The sequence below is a fragment of the Drosophila mauritiana genome, chromosome 3L (assembly GCF_004382145.1).
Source record: "Drosophila mauritiana strain mau12 chromosome 3L, ASM438214v1, whole genome shotgun sequence".
Lineage (NCBI taxonomy): Eukaryota > Metazoa > Arthropoda > Insecta > Diptera > Drosophilidae > Drosophila > Drosophila mauritiana.
The window spans coordinates 24,126,965-24,142,123 of record NC_046669.1 but is presented as its reverse complement, the minus strand read 5'-3'; the positions used below and the strand labels follow the sequence as shown (position 1 = coordinate 24,142,123).

Here is a 15,159-nt window from a genome sequence, read left to right as displayed (position 1 = left end):
AAGTCGACTACAGCATTCCTCTTATTTTATATATTAACATTTTTACGAAAATCGTTTCTTCGTTTTTAAGAAACATAGAAGTTAGAAGATTTAAAATGTTTGCAAAAATCCCAATAACACCAAAGCAGTGCTGTTTTTTCGAATCTTTAGCTTGATAACTTTAATATTTCAAAATATTATCCAGCAACTGCAAAATCGAGTAACGCATATCTTAAAATTCGAAATACTCCGTATATCGTTTTTTCTTTTTTCTTAATCGACACAAATCCCGCAATTATATTATATTCGTTTTTGCTGTTAGCGAATTTTATAAAAATATTTTGAAAGTTTAAAGTAAAAGATAATATAAAACAAATCTTTAATCGTTTTTTAAGTTCCAAAAGCTTTGCTTTTGAAGTGTGTGTTACGGAAAGGCAAAAGAGGGTAGAGCGTTCTGCATGTCGGTGCCTAATACAAATATATAAGAAACTTTTATAATTAAGGCAGAGCGGCATTGCTATTATTTTTACCTCAACTGTATCGTCATACTATTTAAAGCACTCCAGTAAACATGCTTTGTAAATTAACGTTGCCTTCATTTACATGAGAACCCTATTTATACAATTCAACGCCTTTAATTACCTTAAATTGTTTGTGGTCAAAGTACTTACCATTTTTGTGGAATTGATAATAGAACTGAAGTTCATTGAGTATGTATATAAGAGCGCCCATGAATTTTGGAAGCCTAGTTGCAAATTGTTTCGCAATTCGTCTATACGTTATTATTTATTTTATTCTGAGGAAACCAAAAGATTCCAACAATCTCACAAGTTAAAATATATAAAATACTATTGATTTCAAAAAATAAGTCGAAAAATTGTAATAAAGATGGAGTCAACCAAAAATAAGAAATATTCTAGATCGTTTCCTGATACTGACGGTGACGATATAGTAATATCTGGAATGGCAGGAAAGTTTCCTAACTGTCGCAACATATCAGAATACCAATATAAGCTTTACAACAAGGTAAATATCAAAAATACAAAAAAGATCCACTAGGATTAACACAAAACCGATTCAAAAACGAAAGTTACCGAAATTCTAGACTGACGTGCTCTTGATAATAAAATTAGTAAGTTACATAAGTTACAAATGTGTGAATATTACCATGTAGAAGGATGTGTAATTCCCAAATATCTCGTTAGCCATAAAACAGACTGTCAGACAATCAGACAGAAAGATTTCTAGATCATCTTATTAGCTAGAAACTGCGACAGGAGGATGTATATGCGGTTTCAAGGCGTTGGAGTGGCAGGGGCAACACGTTTTTTGGCAAATCGATAGAAATTTACAAGACTAATAAAACTGTAAAAAATTTTAACGGGGCAATTTCAATTTAATTTTTATCTACTTTAATTATTTTACATCGATATTTGTACTTATTTTATTAACATTATATTTAACAGATGCTAGGGCGTGGGCCAGTAACTTCTCCGCTGGCTGCTGGCCTTCTAATGAACTAATGCAGTCTGTAAAGTAAAATGTTTAAATAATGTATCTGCAAAATTACAAATACAAATTACATAACTGAAAATATTTTGTGAAATGTCCTAACTTTTCCCAGTAAGGCCGTCTATACTGTAAGCGTACAAGAGCGATTCTGCAGAACAATCTTGCTTGCCTTGGACAATTTTTTTTGCTAGATTTGTTTATGCACAGAATTTTATAACCAGTATTTTTATTCGGCGCAATTTTATTAAGATTTTCCTTTTCGCTCGATTTATTCAAACAAATATTTTTATTGTGTCCTTTGCTGTGGATTTTTTTCGGGCGATTTATTAAAATTAAAATGGTTAGGCTACGCTCTTTATACCCGTTACTTGTAGAGTAAAAGGGTATACTAGGATTGTATGTTTAAACGGAGAGCTCTACAGCGAAAAACTCTTTTCTACGCATACAATGAAATCAGACAGCTGCACACGTATGCTCATGCATTTTAAATTTGACAAAATATGACCTTCACATTAGAAGTTCTTAGACTTTAAATCTATATTATTTTTGATTGATTGGCACCATGTGAACCATTCTTGTTTTGCATTGCCTTAACGTTATTATTATTTAAATATAGCTTAGAAATAGTAATAGACGAATCTACATATGTACATAATATACCAAAATGATTATATTAAAATATTTGTCATTAGAGTATTCAGCTTGCGACGTGTGAAAAATTAATAAGGCAATGATTGTTGAGTGCTTGTGTCCGCACTTTGTGCCTTACGATATGACTTTTGCAACAAACAGCTTTCATATTTTTATTTATTTTATAATTTTTTATTTTCTACAACGTAGAAATATTTATGAAATATTTTTTTCTCAATGTAATGACTTCTTTTTAGAAAATGTATGTTTTAAATTACAGTAGTAAAAATAATTGCCTTAGTATTTTGTCGTTTTGTTGCAATAGTAAAGTACGAAAATATAAGCGCAAATAGCAATTGCGTTGAGTGAAAAATAAACTCAAAGGTCATATAAATATAGGACCCCATTACAATTGTAATGTCCTCCCCGTGGTGTTCCCTGTGTTCCGATTATTACATATATTACATAAAATTAATTATTAACACAGATATAAATATGTAAACGGTAGCTAATTTGAGAGACGATTTTAACACACGAATATTAAAAAACTTTAAAATTAATTAGTCACGGCGCGAATTTTTAATTATTATTTTTTTTTTATCATATCGATACGAAATTGGCCAAAACTCCAAATATGTAAATTCGTTTATTGGATCAGAATTTATTTCGGCCTGAAAATCGTCTTCTAGCACAACTATGAACACATATACAAGTTCTCGTCTATTGTTTATATTCACACAAGAAAGAAAATTCTATTTTTAGATCTTAGCCGCCAGTCTTTGGAACAATTTTTAAATTTTTTCTTTATTTTATTCCAAAATCTATCGACATCCCAGTAAAAATTATTAAATTTCGCGTTCGCATTCAGTGAGTAGCTGAGTAAAGGGTATCTGATAGTCGTGGAACTCGACCATAGCATTCTTTTTGTTCATTTAGCTTTAACCAACACGTATCCCAAAGGTCTTATAAGCACAATCTATTGACAAAATAAGATTAATAAAATGTTTTAAATATTAAATAACATAAAATAATTATGTTATGTTATAAATTAGATAATTAAAAACTTGAGTGAGTCCATCCGTTAACGATGCTGCTAATATCACCAATGGTTCGTGAAACTGCATAGAAGTCAACTTTATTCGATGTGTAAGAACTAGGAAGGAGCTAGGAATCACATTGGCGCATGTTTTTTTGGGTTTATTGCTAATAATTTTTTCTTTAGATTTTATTTTGCTAATTCTTCATATTTCAAAAGAATTTGAAATTTAACGTTTTAAAATAACGTTTCTGACGCCAGTATAAATTAATTAATATCGTATATATATATATATAGTGCAAGCAAATTGCATACAAATATTTACTGGTTTACCTTTATTGTATTAATGCGTGCCGAGTTGCTACATTTACATAGTCTATTTATAGAGTCAGGTCCAAAATGTTGGATTTTTTTTTTTTTAACATTAAAGATTTTCAACTGTTGGTTTAAGTAAACCTATATATATAGTAAGCCTATAATATTAATACAAATATTTAAAATCTTTCATATTTCAGATTGACATGGTTGACGATGATGAACGCCGATGGCGTCATTTTAATCCGGAAATACCAAAAAGATCTGGAAAAATTTGTGAGCTTGAAAAGTTTGATGCAACCTTCTTTGGAGTTCATTTTAAGCAAGCGCACACAATGGACCCGCAAACCCGTATTCTAATTGAGACAGCTTATGAAGCTGTTATAGATTCTGGAGTCAATCCAAAAAGTCTCCGAGGATCAAAAACTGGAGTGTACATAGGCTCCTGTATATCTGAATCTGAAAAAACTTGGTTTTATGAAAAGGTTTCTTCTGGCGGGTTCGGAATCACTGGCTGTAGTCGAGCTATGATGGCCAATAGAATTTCGTATTGCTTAGGACTAGAAGGTCCTTCATTTTTACTTGACACAGCTTGTTCTAGTTCTATGTACGCTTTAGACAATGCATTCAGCGCTATTCGAAATGGCGAAATTGACGCGGCAATTATAGGTGGATCTAATTTACTACTTCACCCATTTGTAACTCTTCAATTTGCACGGTAAGCCAGAAAATATGCTTTAGTATAATATATTTTTTAATTCATATTTTAGCCTTGGCGTTTTGGCGCCAGATGGGTTTTGTCGTCCCTTTGATAAGAATGCGAGTGGTTATACTCGATCGGAGACAATTAATTGCTTATTCTTACAAAAAAAAAAAAATGCTAAACGAGTTTATGCAAGCATTGTTTATTCTAAAACCAACTGTGATGGATACAAGCCAGAGGGTATTACATATCCGTCAGGTATTGTGCAAGAGAAGTTGCTTGACCAGTTTTACAAGGATATCGATCATAAACCAAGTGACTTAGGCTACTTGGAAGCTCACAGTACAGGAACAGTAGTCGGTGATCCAGAAGAATGCAAAGCAATTGATAATGTTTTATGTAGTCAAAGGGAAGAGCCATTATTAGTTGGCTCTGTGAAGTCAAATGTTGGTCATTCCGAAGCAGCTTCTGGAATCTGTTCCTTAGTAAAAGCTTGCTTTGCTTTTGAAACTGGCTTAATTGCTCCAAATATAAACTTTACGGAGGTGAAACAAGTTATTACACCCTTAGCAGAGGGGAGGTTGATTGTAGTAAAAGACGTAGTACCTCTACCAAAACCCTATATTGGGATAAACTCATTCGGGTTTGGGGGAGCTAATGCACATGCACTTTTAAAAGGTTATCCAAAGTCAAAAAATAATTTTGGAATACCACCAGATGATGTGCCGCGGCTACTGACATGGGCAGGAAGGACAGAGGAAGCTGTTGAAGAGATTTTTAATGCAGTAGAGAAACATCCGTTGGATGCCGAGTTTATTGGATTGCTTCAAAATATTCAAGAGGAAGATGTGTCTGGTATGGTATTCCGGGGGTATGCAATTTTTGCCAAGCAAGATACTCGACCATGCAAGTTATTGGCAAAAGATGTGCAGCATTACACTGGCCTTCAGCGCCCAATTGTCTGGGTTTATAGCGGAATGGGATCACAATGGAACCAAATGGGAACTTCGTTAATGATAATACCTCGCTTCCGAAAATCAGTCGAAATTTGTCACCAAATATTATTGGCAAAAGGCCTTAATCTTATACATATATTAACATCAAATGATCCGGAAATATACCAAAATATTTTAAATTCGTTTGTGGGAATTGCCGCTGTACAAATCGGGCTAACAGACGTCTTACGTTCTCTAAACATTCAGCCGGACTACATTATCGGTCACTCTGTAGGTGAATTAGGGTGCGCATATGCGGATGGTGGACTGACTGCTGAACAAATGATATTGGCTGCCTACTATAGAGGAAGAGTTAGTGTGGACCTCGAAAAAATTAGAGGTTCAATGGCAGCAGTCGGTCTTGGCCATAAAACTGTTCTGCACATGCTGCCAAAGTCCATTGAAACGGCTTGTCATAATGGCCCGGATTCGTGCACAATATCTGGTCCACTGGATGATGTTGCCCAATTTGTAGCTGATTTAAAAACGAAGGGCATTTTTGCAAAGGAAGTGCCCTGCTCAAATATTGCATATCACTCAAAATATATTTCGCATATGGGGCCGCCATTACTTAATTATATGAATGAAATAATCCCACACCCTAAGCCTAGAACTAAGAAATGGCTGAGTACCAGTGTCCCTAAAATCGACTGGAATAAGGATAAAGCAAAGTTTTGTTCTGCGGAATATCATACGAATAATCTTTTAAATAGTGTACTTTTTGATGAAACATTTTCGTTAATACCTAAAAATTCGTTAACTATTGAAGTAGCGCCTCACGGACTTTTAGGAGCTATCCTTAAAAGGTCAATGCCTAGCGGTGTACATATTCCTTTAACAAACAGGGGTAACCAAAATAATGCGACATTTTTTTTGTCGGCTCTTGGAAAGTAAGTATAATTTTTTATTGGAAATTATAACAAAGTATAATTAATTCCATTTTGTAGAATATATTTAAATGGAGTTTTACTACCGGCTGCAAACTTATATGAAAGAATACAGTTCCCTGTTTCGAGAACAACGCCCAGTGTTAGCTCGCTTATTCGCTGGGATCATAGCGAGGACTGGTTCGTGACAAAATACGAGAATATGAAAACAAAGTCCAGCGGAGAACGTGTGTTTTCAGTTAACTTAGCGAGCGATAACGAAGAGTTTTTGAGTGGACATATAATAGATGGAAAAATTCTTGTACCAGCTACATGCTATCTTCAGTATGTCTGGGAAACCTTTTCACTTATGTACCATGGGCCGAGTTATATGGATGTACCCGTTGAATTCGAGGATATACGTTTCATAAGAGCAACAAGTCTGCCAGTTGATGGTAAGGTGGAGCTAACAGTTATGATTCACTATGGAACTGGCAACTTTGAGGTATGTACAATTTTATTGAATATTGATATTTTATTTATATATATTATATCTAATATACATTTTTAGATAACAGAAATGGGCAGCTTGGTGGTTACCGGTATTATTCGTGAGACTGAAAACCCATCTATTCCCGAGGCTTATAATTTCCAAAGTAATTCAAAGTTTCCCATGATTGCCAAGAAGGATTTCTACAAGGAGCTAAAATTGCGTGGTTATCATTATAATGGCGCATTTCAAGCCGTTAATTTGGCCCGTTCAGATGGTTTGTTTGGACGTGTTCAGTGGAATTATAATTGGGTTACCTTCATGGACGCAATGCTTCAAATTCAAATACTAGGAACTGATTCACGAAATCTTTTATTACCCACCAAAATTCGGAAACTTAAGATAAACGGTGTGCATCATTTTGATTTAATGACCAAAATGGATCCTGAAAATCGAGTTTTTGATGTGTATGTGGACCCCATGTATGATCGGATCATAGCTGGTGGAATAGAAATTTTAGGGTTACATGCAAGTCTAGTGCAAAGACGAAGACCTCCTGGAATTCCAGTTCTTGAGAAATATGTATTCCTCCCGTTTTTTTCGTCATCTATTCTTTCCTTAAAAAATGCTGCCCGTGCTTGCGTTCAAATCGCTCTTGAGAATAATCCCACCCTAAAATTAAAAGTAGTAGAGGTTGGAGCTGATGTAAAAAATTGCATGTTAACTGAATTTATTGAAGCAATTCAAGACTTACCTGTTATAACTGGTGATTATATCCTCCTAACATCTCAAAATCTGGAAGATTTTCCTGGAGTTCATATCGAAAATGGTAGTTTGTCTACTCAAACAAATTGTCATATTGTTATATTAGGTGGCTACGACGAAGACGAAGTACATGATACAATTACGTCTGCTTATAGTGTACTGGTCGACAATGGGTATATTGTTTTCCGACAAAAGTATGCGAAAAATGTGTCTTGTAAAATAGCGGAAAAGTTTCGTACGATTTCAACAATTCCGATTGATAATACTGAAGAAAATTTAGTACTATTGCAGAAAATATCTAAAAAACTTACAGTGCTCCCAGTTTTAGTAAAAGTATCTCAATACGATAAAACATTTGACTGGATTTTAGAGTTACAGTCTGCAATTATCACAAAAGCCCCAGTTGTTGTGTATTCTTTTAACGAGGTATTGAACGGACTGATTGGTCTTGTAAACTGTTTGCGAAAAGAGCCTGATGGTAATTTGATAAGATGCTTTTTTATTGATGATGACAGTGCACCAGATTTTGACTTATCTCACCCTTTTTATTCGACTCAGTATTCGTTGGGTTTGGCATTTAACATCTATCGCAATGTAAGTCTGTTTTTCCTTATTGTTATATATATCTTTTTACCTAAAATGTATAAATATCTTTTAATAAGGGTTCTTGGGGAAGCTATAGGCATTTGCAATTGCTCAAAAATGATCAGCCATCGAAGAGACTAGATCACATTTACGGAAACGTCATTCAACGAGGAGATTTGTCGAGCTTGCAATGGCTAAAAGGACCTTTTAGTTCACAAAACTGCCAAATTAAAATAGCTTTCTCTTCATTAAATTTTCGAGATGTAATGCTTGCAACTGGTCGGCTAGCAGTTGAATTATATGGTTCAAGCCGAATAGATCAAAACTGTGTTTTGGGGTTTGAATACTCTGGCATTAATATGCTAACTGGACGTCGAATAATGAGCATGGTCGTAAAAGGTGGCGTAGCTTCCTACGTAGAAAAGCCATCAAAACTTATTTGGGATATTCCCGACGACTGGTCATTAGAAGAGGCAGCTACAGTGCCAGTGGTGTATATAACGGTATATTATGCGTTCTTTATGGCAACTGATATCCGCAAAGGTAAAAGCATTCTTATACATGCTGGTACTGGAGGCATTGGTTTAGCCGCAATCCGAGTGGCATTAGCTTATAATTTGGAAGTTTTCACAACGTGTAGTTCTGCCCAAAAAAAGGAATTCCTATTAAAAACATTTCCGAAACTTAAAGGTAATATTAAGAAAATTTTGAGAATTTCTATTTTGTTAACATCGTTTTTCATAGCTCGAATACAAGTTTTGGCTTAGATTAGAAAAAAAAACCAAACACCCAGAAAAAGAGCAACTACGGAAGTAACCAATTAATGTCCGTTTTCGATTGTTAAGCGCATGGATACTCATTTTCATCGCTGATTAAATGAAACAATATCTAAGCTGATACTTGACTCCGAGATAGGTTAATTTAATATAAAATAAAAATTCTTTTTAAAATGTTAGAGTCCCACATTGGAAATTCACGGAATACATCATTTGAGCTCATGGTACACCGCGAGACGAACGGAAAAGGGGTGGACTTTGTTTTGAACTCATTATCCGAAGAAAAGCTGCTGGCATCATTGCGTTGTCTTGGAAAGTCGGGACATTTCTTGGAAATTGGAAAATATGATATGGCCAACGATAACAAGATTGGATTGGGTTGCTTTTTAAAAGAAATTACTTTCCACGCGGTCCTGGCTGATAGTCTTCTTGTGGCATCTGATGAAGATATTTGGGTAATAGACTAAGTAAAAAAAATCATAAATCTTATCCCTCAAACTTATATCTTGTTTAATAGCACTTAAAATCCCTAATTGACATGGACATTTCTAAAGGAATTATTCAACCATTACCCGTTAAAGTGTTCCTGGCTCATGAAATTGAACAGGCCTTTAGGCATTTGATAGGTGGCAAACACATAGGAAAAGTTGTTATTCAAGTTCGTGAACAGCCGCATGATCCATCAACTTTACCTGTCCGCGTTCTTAATCAAGTTTACTTTAAACAAAATCATACTTATGTGATTCCTGGTGGCCTAGGAGGTTTTGGAATGGAATTGGCTGATTGGATGGCGCTACGTGGAGCTCGAAAACTTTTGCTTAGCTCTAGCCGCGGAATTACAAAAGATTATCAGTTATATAGAATTGCGTAAGTCATTTAATTATTTTATTTTTATTTTAAAATATTTTTAGAGGCATTTTTAAATTAGGCTTTGGAAAACTTATGGCTGCGAAGTCGCTATCAGCACCGCAGATATAACATCAAAAAAGGGATGCGCCCAACTACTTTCCGATGCTACTGATATGGGCCCAGTTGGTGGCATTTTCAATCTTGCAGTTGTGTTAAAGGACTGCATTTTTTCAAACCAAAATGTAAACCAATTTGTAGAATGCTTTGCACCAAAAGCTATCGCAACGAAATACCTAGACGACCTATCCCGAATTTATTGTCCCGAGTTGGAACATTTCGTAGTTTTTTCCAGTGTGTCTTGTGGTCGGGGAAATGCGGGCCAATCAAATTATGGGATGGCTAATTCAGTTATGGAACGTATAATTGAGCACCGTAATAGAGATGGCTTTCCAGGTAAAGCTATTCAATGGGGTGCAATCGGTGAAGTGGGCTTGGTAGCAGATTTGGCAGAGGACAAAATTGACATGGAAATAGGCGGTACCCTTCAACAACGAATTTCATCATGTATTCAGGAACTAGACCATTTACTCTGCGCTGATGCATCAATCGTTTCAAGCATGGTCGTCGCCGAAAAACGCACTATGCGGTCTGGTCAAGAAAGTGTTATTGACGCCGTCATGAACATAATGGGTATACGAGACTTAAAATCAATTTCCTTAAGTACAACACTTTCAGAAATGGGTATGGACTCTTTAATGGCTGTTGAGATTAAGCAAACATTAGAACGTGACTTCGAGTTAGTTTTGACTCCGCAAGATTTACGACTTCTTACTTTTCAAAAGCTCCAAGAGTTTATTGACGCCAAGGAAAAAGAGAATACAGATGGTATACAATTAATACTTGCTTCCGACAATAAGCTTTTGGGAATGGAGCTATTGATTCGCAACTTAGGCGATGAAGCGAACTGTGATCAAATAATTATTCCGCTCCAGACATCTGCAGCTCCCTCAAAACAGAACCTTCAACCAAACATTATTATACCTGGATTAGAGGGAACAGCAGGTCGTGCATGGTACCAATTAGGATCAAAGCTGCAAAGCCCAGCTATTGTTCTACAGCTTCATCAGTTTGCACACTTGGAAAATCTTAAAGATGTGGCACAGCAAAGCTTTGATGTAAATAATATATTCCAAATATTATGTAATCTTATTAATTATTTTTTTATATTTTACAGCAAGTTAAACTCATTTTAAAGCAAACAGAACCCTTTTATATAATTGCATACTCATATGGAACCTTTGTAGCTCTACTGCTTGCTGAGTTACTCGAAAATTCTGGGTTCCGTGGACATTTAATGTTATTAGATGGAGCACCACATTTTTTGAAACGACTTACGAATCTGCATTTGGGCGAAAAATTTTCTGATAACGACCTATATGATCTTCTTTTTTCTAGTATTGTTAATCATATATTTCCAGAAGAATCTAAGGAGTCTATGTCCACAGTCTTTAACAAAGTTGACTGTCTGTCAGAAAAAATGTCGCTGTTTATGAACTATGTCGAAAAACAAAATATGTACAGCAAGAAATACTCTTCGACAATGGTAAAAGCCATGTTCAATAGAGTAAAAATGGCAGCATCATTTGATTTAGATGGTATTATAAAAATTAAATCACCAATTACTTTAGTCAGGCCGGCTGAGGCTTCATTGCAAGATATTGATGAAGACTATTGCATTTCGTTACTTACATCTGGCCTTGTAACACTGAAAGTAATAGAAGGAAATCATACAACTATGTTAGATAATCCATCGTTAAGTCAGATAATTGATGATTTTGATCCAGTACTTCTGGAAGATAAACAATTTGAAGAATATATAAGAAATGACAAGCCGGTTTCAGTAGTATAACAAGTAATTATATAACTTTCAGCTGTTCCACTTGATTTAAAATATTTATTTATGTAACTTTCTTATAATGTAACAAATAAATTTCATCTGTAAACAAGATTACTTTATTTTATTTCTCTCATGACCATTTACATTGATTTGATCGGCGAAATCCAGATGCAATCCCATTATTTTTTTTTTGGTATGTTTTTATTTTTTTCAATTTTAAAAAAATTTCGGAAACTATTATAGACGCGTTGCTTCAACATGAAATACTAGGCACTAAGTTTTCACAAAATCCATTATTACCCACCAACATGTGAAAACGTATATTTAACTTTTTGGAGATATCACATAATATGTAACTTACAAATTACACGTTATTACAGCAAAGTTAATTTAAAAATTAAAGATTAACGAGGAAATTGTAACTATCACAAAGAACGCGGGAATGAGGATTGCGCACTGTTAGAGACATGGCCAATAAGGGTCATAAGGGATTTTTGTATGATTTAGTTTGCGGTGGCCAAAAAAACGTACATTACTCTATTAAAGGGCGAAAAAGAGAGCTTGGTTTTATTACGGTTATTAAAATCTTTGAACAAATGCTTAGTAAATGCCAGTAGTAAGTAAAACAAAACTTGTGATCGAACAATTGATCAGTAAAAATGCGCCGAAGGACATTGTTGTCAATAGAATTGGAACAGAAGGATGGATTTTGTATGCATAGTCGAGGCCTAATTAAAGTGGAGAATAAAACTTAATTAATCGGTTGATTTGGATTCATATATTTTAAATTTTGGTAGCGATCTGTGAAATAAGAATGTATCCACATTAACAATTTTGGCGGGATCCCCATTAGGGATATTTTCCAGTAAGTACACTCAAAGGCACTAAAATAACAAGATGCGTAACGGCCATACATTGGTTTGGCACTATGCAGACTCTTTTTTGGTGACGGCAAAATTGCTCTCTGTCCACTGGCTTACGCTGAGAGTGTAAGAAATCTAAAAATAGAATTTGCTTGCTTGTGTGAGTATAAACAACAGACGAGAACGTGTATATGTGTGCGAATTTGTGCTAGAAGACGATTTTCAGGCCAAAATCAATTCTGATCGAAGAAACGAATTTATGGTACATATTTGGAGTTTTGGCCAATATGATATAACTATTATAATTTTAAAGTTTTTTTGAATTCGTTTGTTAAAATCGCCTCTCGAATTAGCTACCGTTTACATATTTATATATATGTTGATAATTAATTATGTGTAATATATATAACATTCATTATTTACCATAAACCATATTGACAAAGCAATACTTTCGTTTGTGCACTTATTGCGTTGCTCAATAATAAACATTTTTATACACATTTGTTTTTTATTATTTTTAAAAAATATTTCAAAATCTTTAATGTTTATTTTACAAATATAAATAATAGTAATAATAAAAAAAATATAATAAAAACGAGATCAGAAGGTGCCTTTAATTTCCCGAAGTCCTAGTCTATTCAGTAATAAAAATTTCTAAAATAAATAAAAATATGAAATTTGTTTATTTGTTTTTTCATATCTTGAGGAACGAAGTGCGGACACAAGCACTCAACAATCATTGCCTTATTAATTTTTCACACGTCGCAAGCCGAATACTCTAATGACAAATATTTTAATATAAAGTCATTTTTAAAATTTATTTTGGTATATTATGTACATAGATTCGTCTATTACTATTTCCAAGCTATATTTAAATAATAAGGCATGGCAAAACAAGAATTTTTCACATGGTGCAAATTGATTAAAAATAATATAGATTAAAGTCTAAGAACTTCTAAGGTGAAGGTCATATTTTGTCAAATTTGAAATGCATGAGCATACGTGTGCACTCGTATAGTTGTCTGATGTCATTGTATGCGTAGAAAACAGCAGTTCGCTGTAGAGCTCTCCGCTCTCTCGCTCTTGAACAAAAATGGTACACCATTGGAGTTTACTAAGAAAACTTCAAACTTCGACCGAAAAACTTATTATCGACACGTGGTAAAACCATGTTCACGTTCCGAAATAGGCAATCGACATTGGTCTTAGAATTGACTAGTGATCAATTTTCCACATGATTTCGGTATAGCCCTGAGCTTGGTAAATCGCGATATCGGACGAAAAATTACATTGATTGATTTCATTTTAAAAAGCGTTAAGTCAGTTTTTCGAACAGCTTATCTGACAACACTAGGACAATATCATTCGCCATTACAACTTAAACAAACATACAGCCTCTATAATCATCCGTCCTTACCTCTGAAAAAATTCCCTTCCTAGATGAAATTAAAAACCTAAAAGACAAATTCCTTGTCTGTTCCCTACCAGCAATTGACTTAATCCAAAATTCAAATAACAACATCTATTACCCAAACAGAATTAAATCACTGAAAACACAACATCCCCCTTAAATTAAAATAATGTGGATTCCTGGACATGCAGGATGTGAGGAGTCCTAACACTCCCCACAAATCTGGGTGCAGTGGAGCGGCCTAGCAACAGCGAAGAAGGCTGCGATGAAGAACGAGTCAAGGGCGGTCAGGTCAATCGGTACCGCGCTGGACCTTGGACCCCGGCAAAGCAGAGAAACCGTGAACTAACGGTATCGCGCTGGACCCGGGACTCGACCCGGCCAAGGAGCGGCCCGGAACGGAGTCTGATGGCGGAGGAGGGCATTCAGTCAACCAGACCGCGCGTCAGAGGAAGTAGTGAGACGAAAACGTTGAAAGAAGGAGTTCGGGAGTGGGAACGCGCGGACAAGTAACGAAAGAGTAAACGGTGGAAGCGTCGGGCAGCAAGTGTCCCGCGGGAAGTGAAGGACGAGCGCTGCAAGTGAAGATTAATCCAGGGAGTGTAAGAGAAGATCCTGGCGTGTCTGAAAGGGTCAGTGGAGTGGTTAGCAAAGGTGGTCCCAGGCCGAGCGTGGCCTCGCCCGTGAACTATACACCCTGCCCCATAACATCCTAAACCCGTTCCAGCTTGCAGAAGGTCCTCCGGAGGAGACGACAAGGACTTGGCGTGCTCCAAAAGGGACAGTGGAGTCAGCGGTCGGCAAAGGTGTTCCCAGGCCGAAAGTTGCCTCGCCCGTGGACGATACGTCGGCCCTGCCCCATAATATCCTAATTCCGGCCTGGGCGACACGTCGTCCGTTGTCAAGGAGTACCCATGACAAAGAAGACAAGGCGTTGCAGGAGAAACGCCGCAGAAGCAGCGAGATCACCGGAGAGTCAGGCATAAAACAGTAGAATAAATCGATATAATAAGACCCTCTGCTTTTCCTTGGTCGGGCAATCACACAAATCATAAATTTGGTGGGACGAACGCACAAACTCTCTGAGCTAGCCGTTGCAATTCGTAGCGAGCAAAAATAGAAAATAGGTTTGTTACGAGGAATAAAAGGAAACGAACTGGCCGATCAAGCTGAAAAATCAGCAAGCAATATACTTATCCTCACCCGAAACATAAATAACACGGACAAAAATAGACACCTTAAGGCGTAACTTGCGATAAAATAATAAGAAAACATTACACAGTCAATTGTACAATCCCACCAAAATTAGACCACACTCGACCAAGTAATGATTATACGTTTTGCGAAGGTGATATTTTAATAAGCTATATACTGATCTCGTGCCCATCCCTCCTACAAACCAAACAAGCCATATTTAATAACATGAACCCCTTAAGCCTTCTTAACAACACCGTACTTAAAAACACACAAAAAGTCTTATTTTTTCT

General features: G+C 35.6%; 1 protein-coding gene across 2 annotated transcripts; it reads left to right on the top strand.

Moving 5' to 3' along the window:
- Positions 1-746: 746 nt before the first annotated feature.
- LOC117140476 (fatty acid synthase) lies at positions 747-11,509 on the top strand. 2 transcript variants are annotated; one of them, XM_033303425.1, is made up of 10 exons: positions 757-1,005; positions 3,673-4,190; positions 4,243-6,060; positions 6,118-6,541; positions 6,608-7,885; positions 7,954-8,566; positions 8,833-9,107; positions 9,170-9,519; positions 9,581-10,676; positions 10,736-11,509. In XM_033303425.1, the coding sequence occupies exons 1-10, from the start codon at positions 868-870 to the stop codon at positions 11,408-11,410; spliced, it is 7,185 nt and encodes a 2,394-aa protein (XP_033159316.1). In that variant the 5' UTR covers positions 757-867; the 3' UTR covers positions 11,411-11,509. The 2 variants fall into 2 exon arrangements, with proteins under 2 accessions (XP_033159317.1, XP_033159316.1); XM_033303426.1 differs by lacking the exons at positions 3,673-4,190; positions 4,243-6,060; positions 6,118-6,541; ... (4 more) ...; positions 9,581-10,676; positions 10,736-11,509 and adding an exon at positions 1,446-1,548 and having other exon boundaries at positions 747-1,005.
- Positions 11,510-15,159: the final 3,650 nt, after the last annotated feature.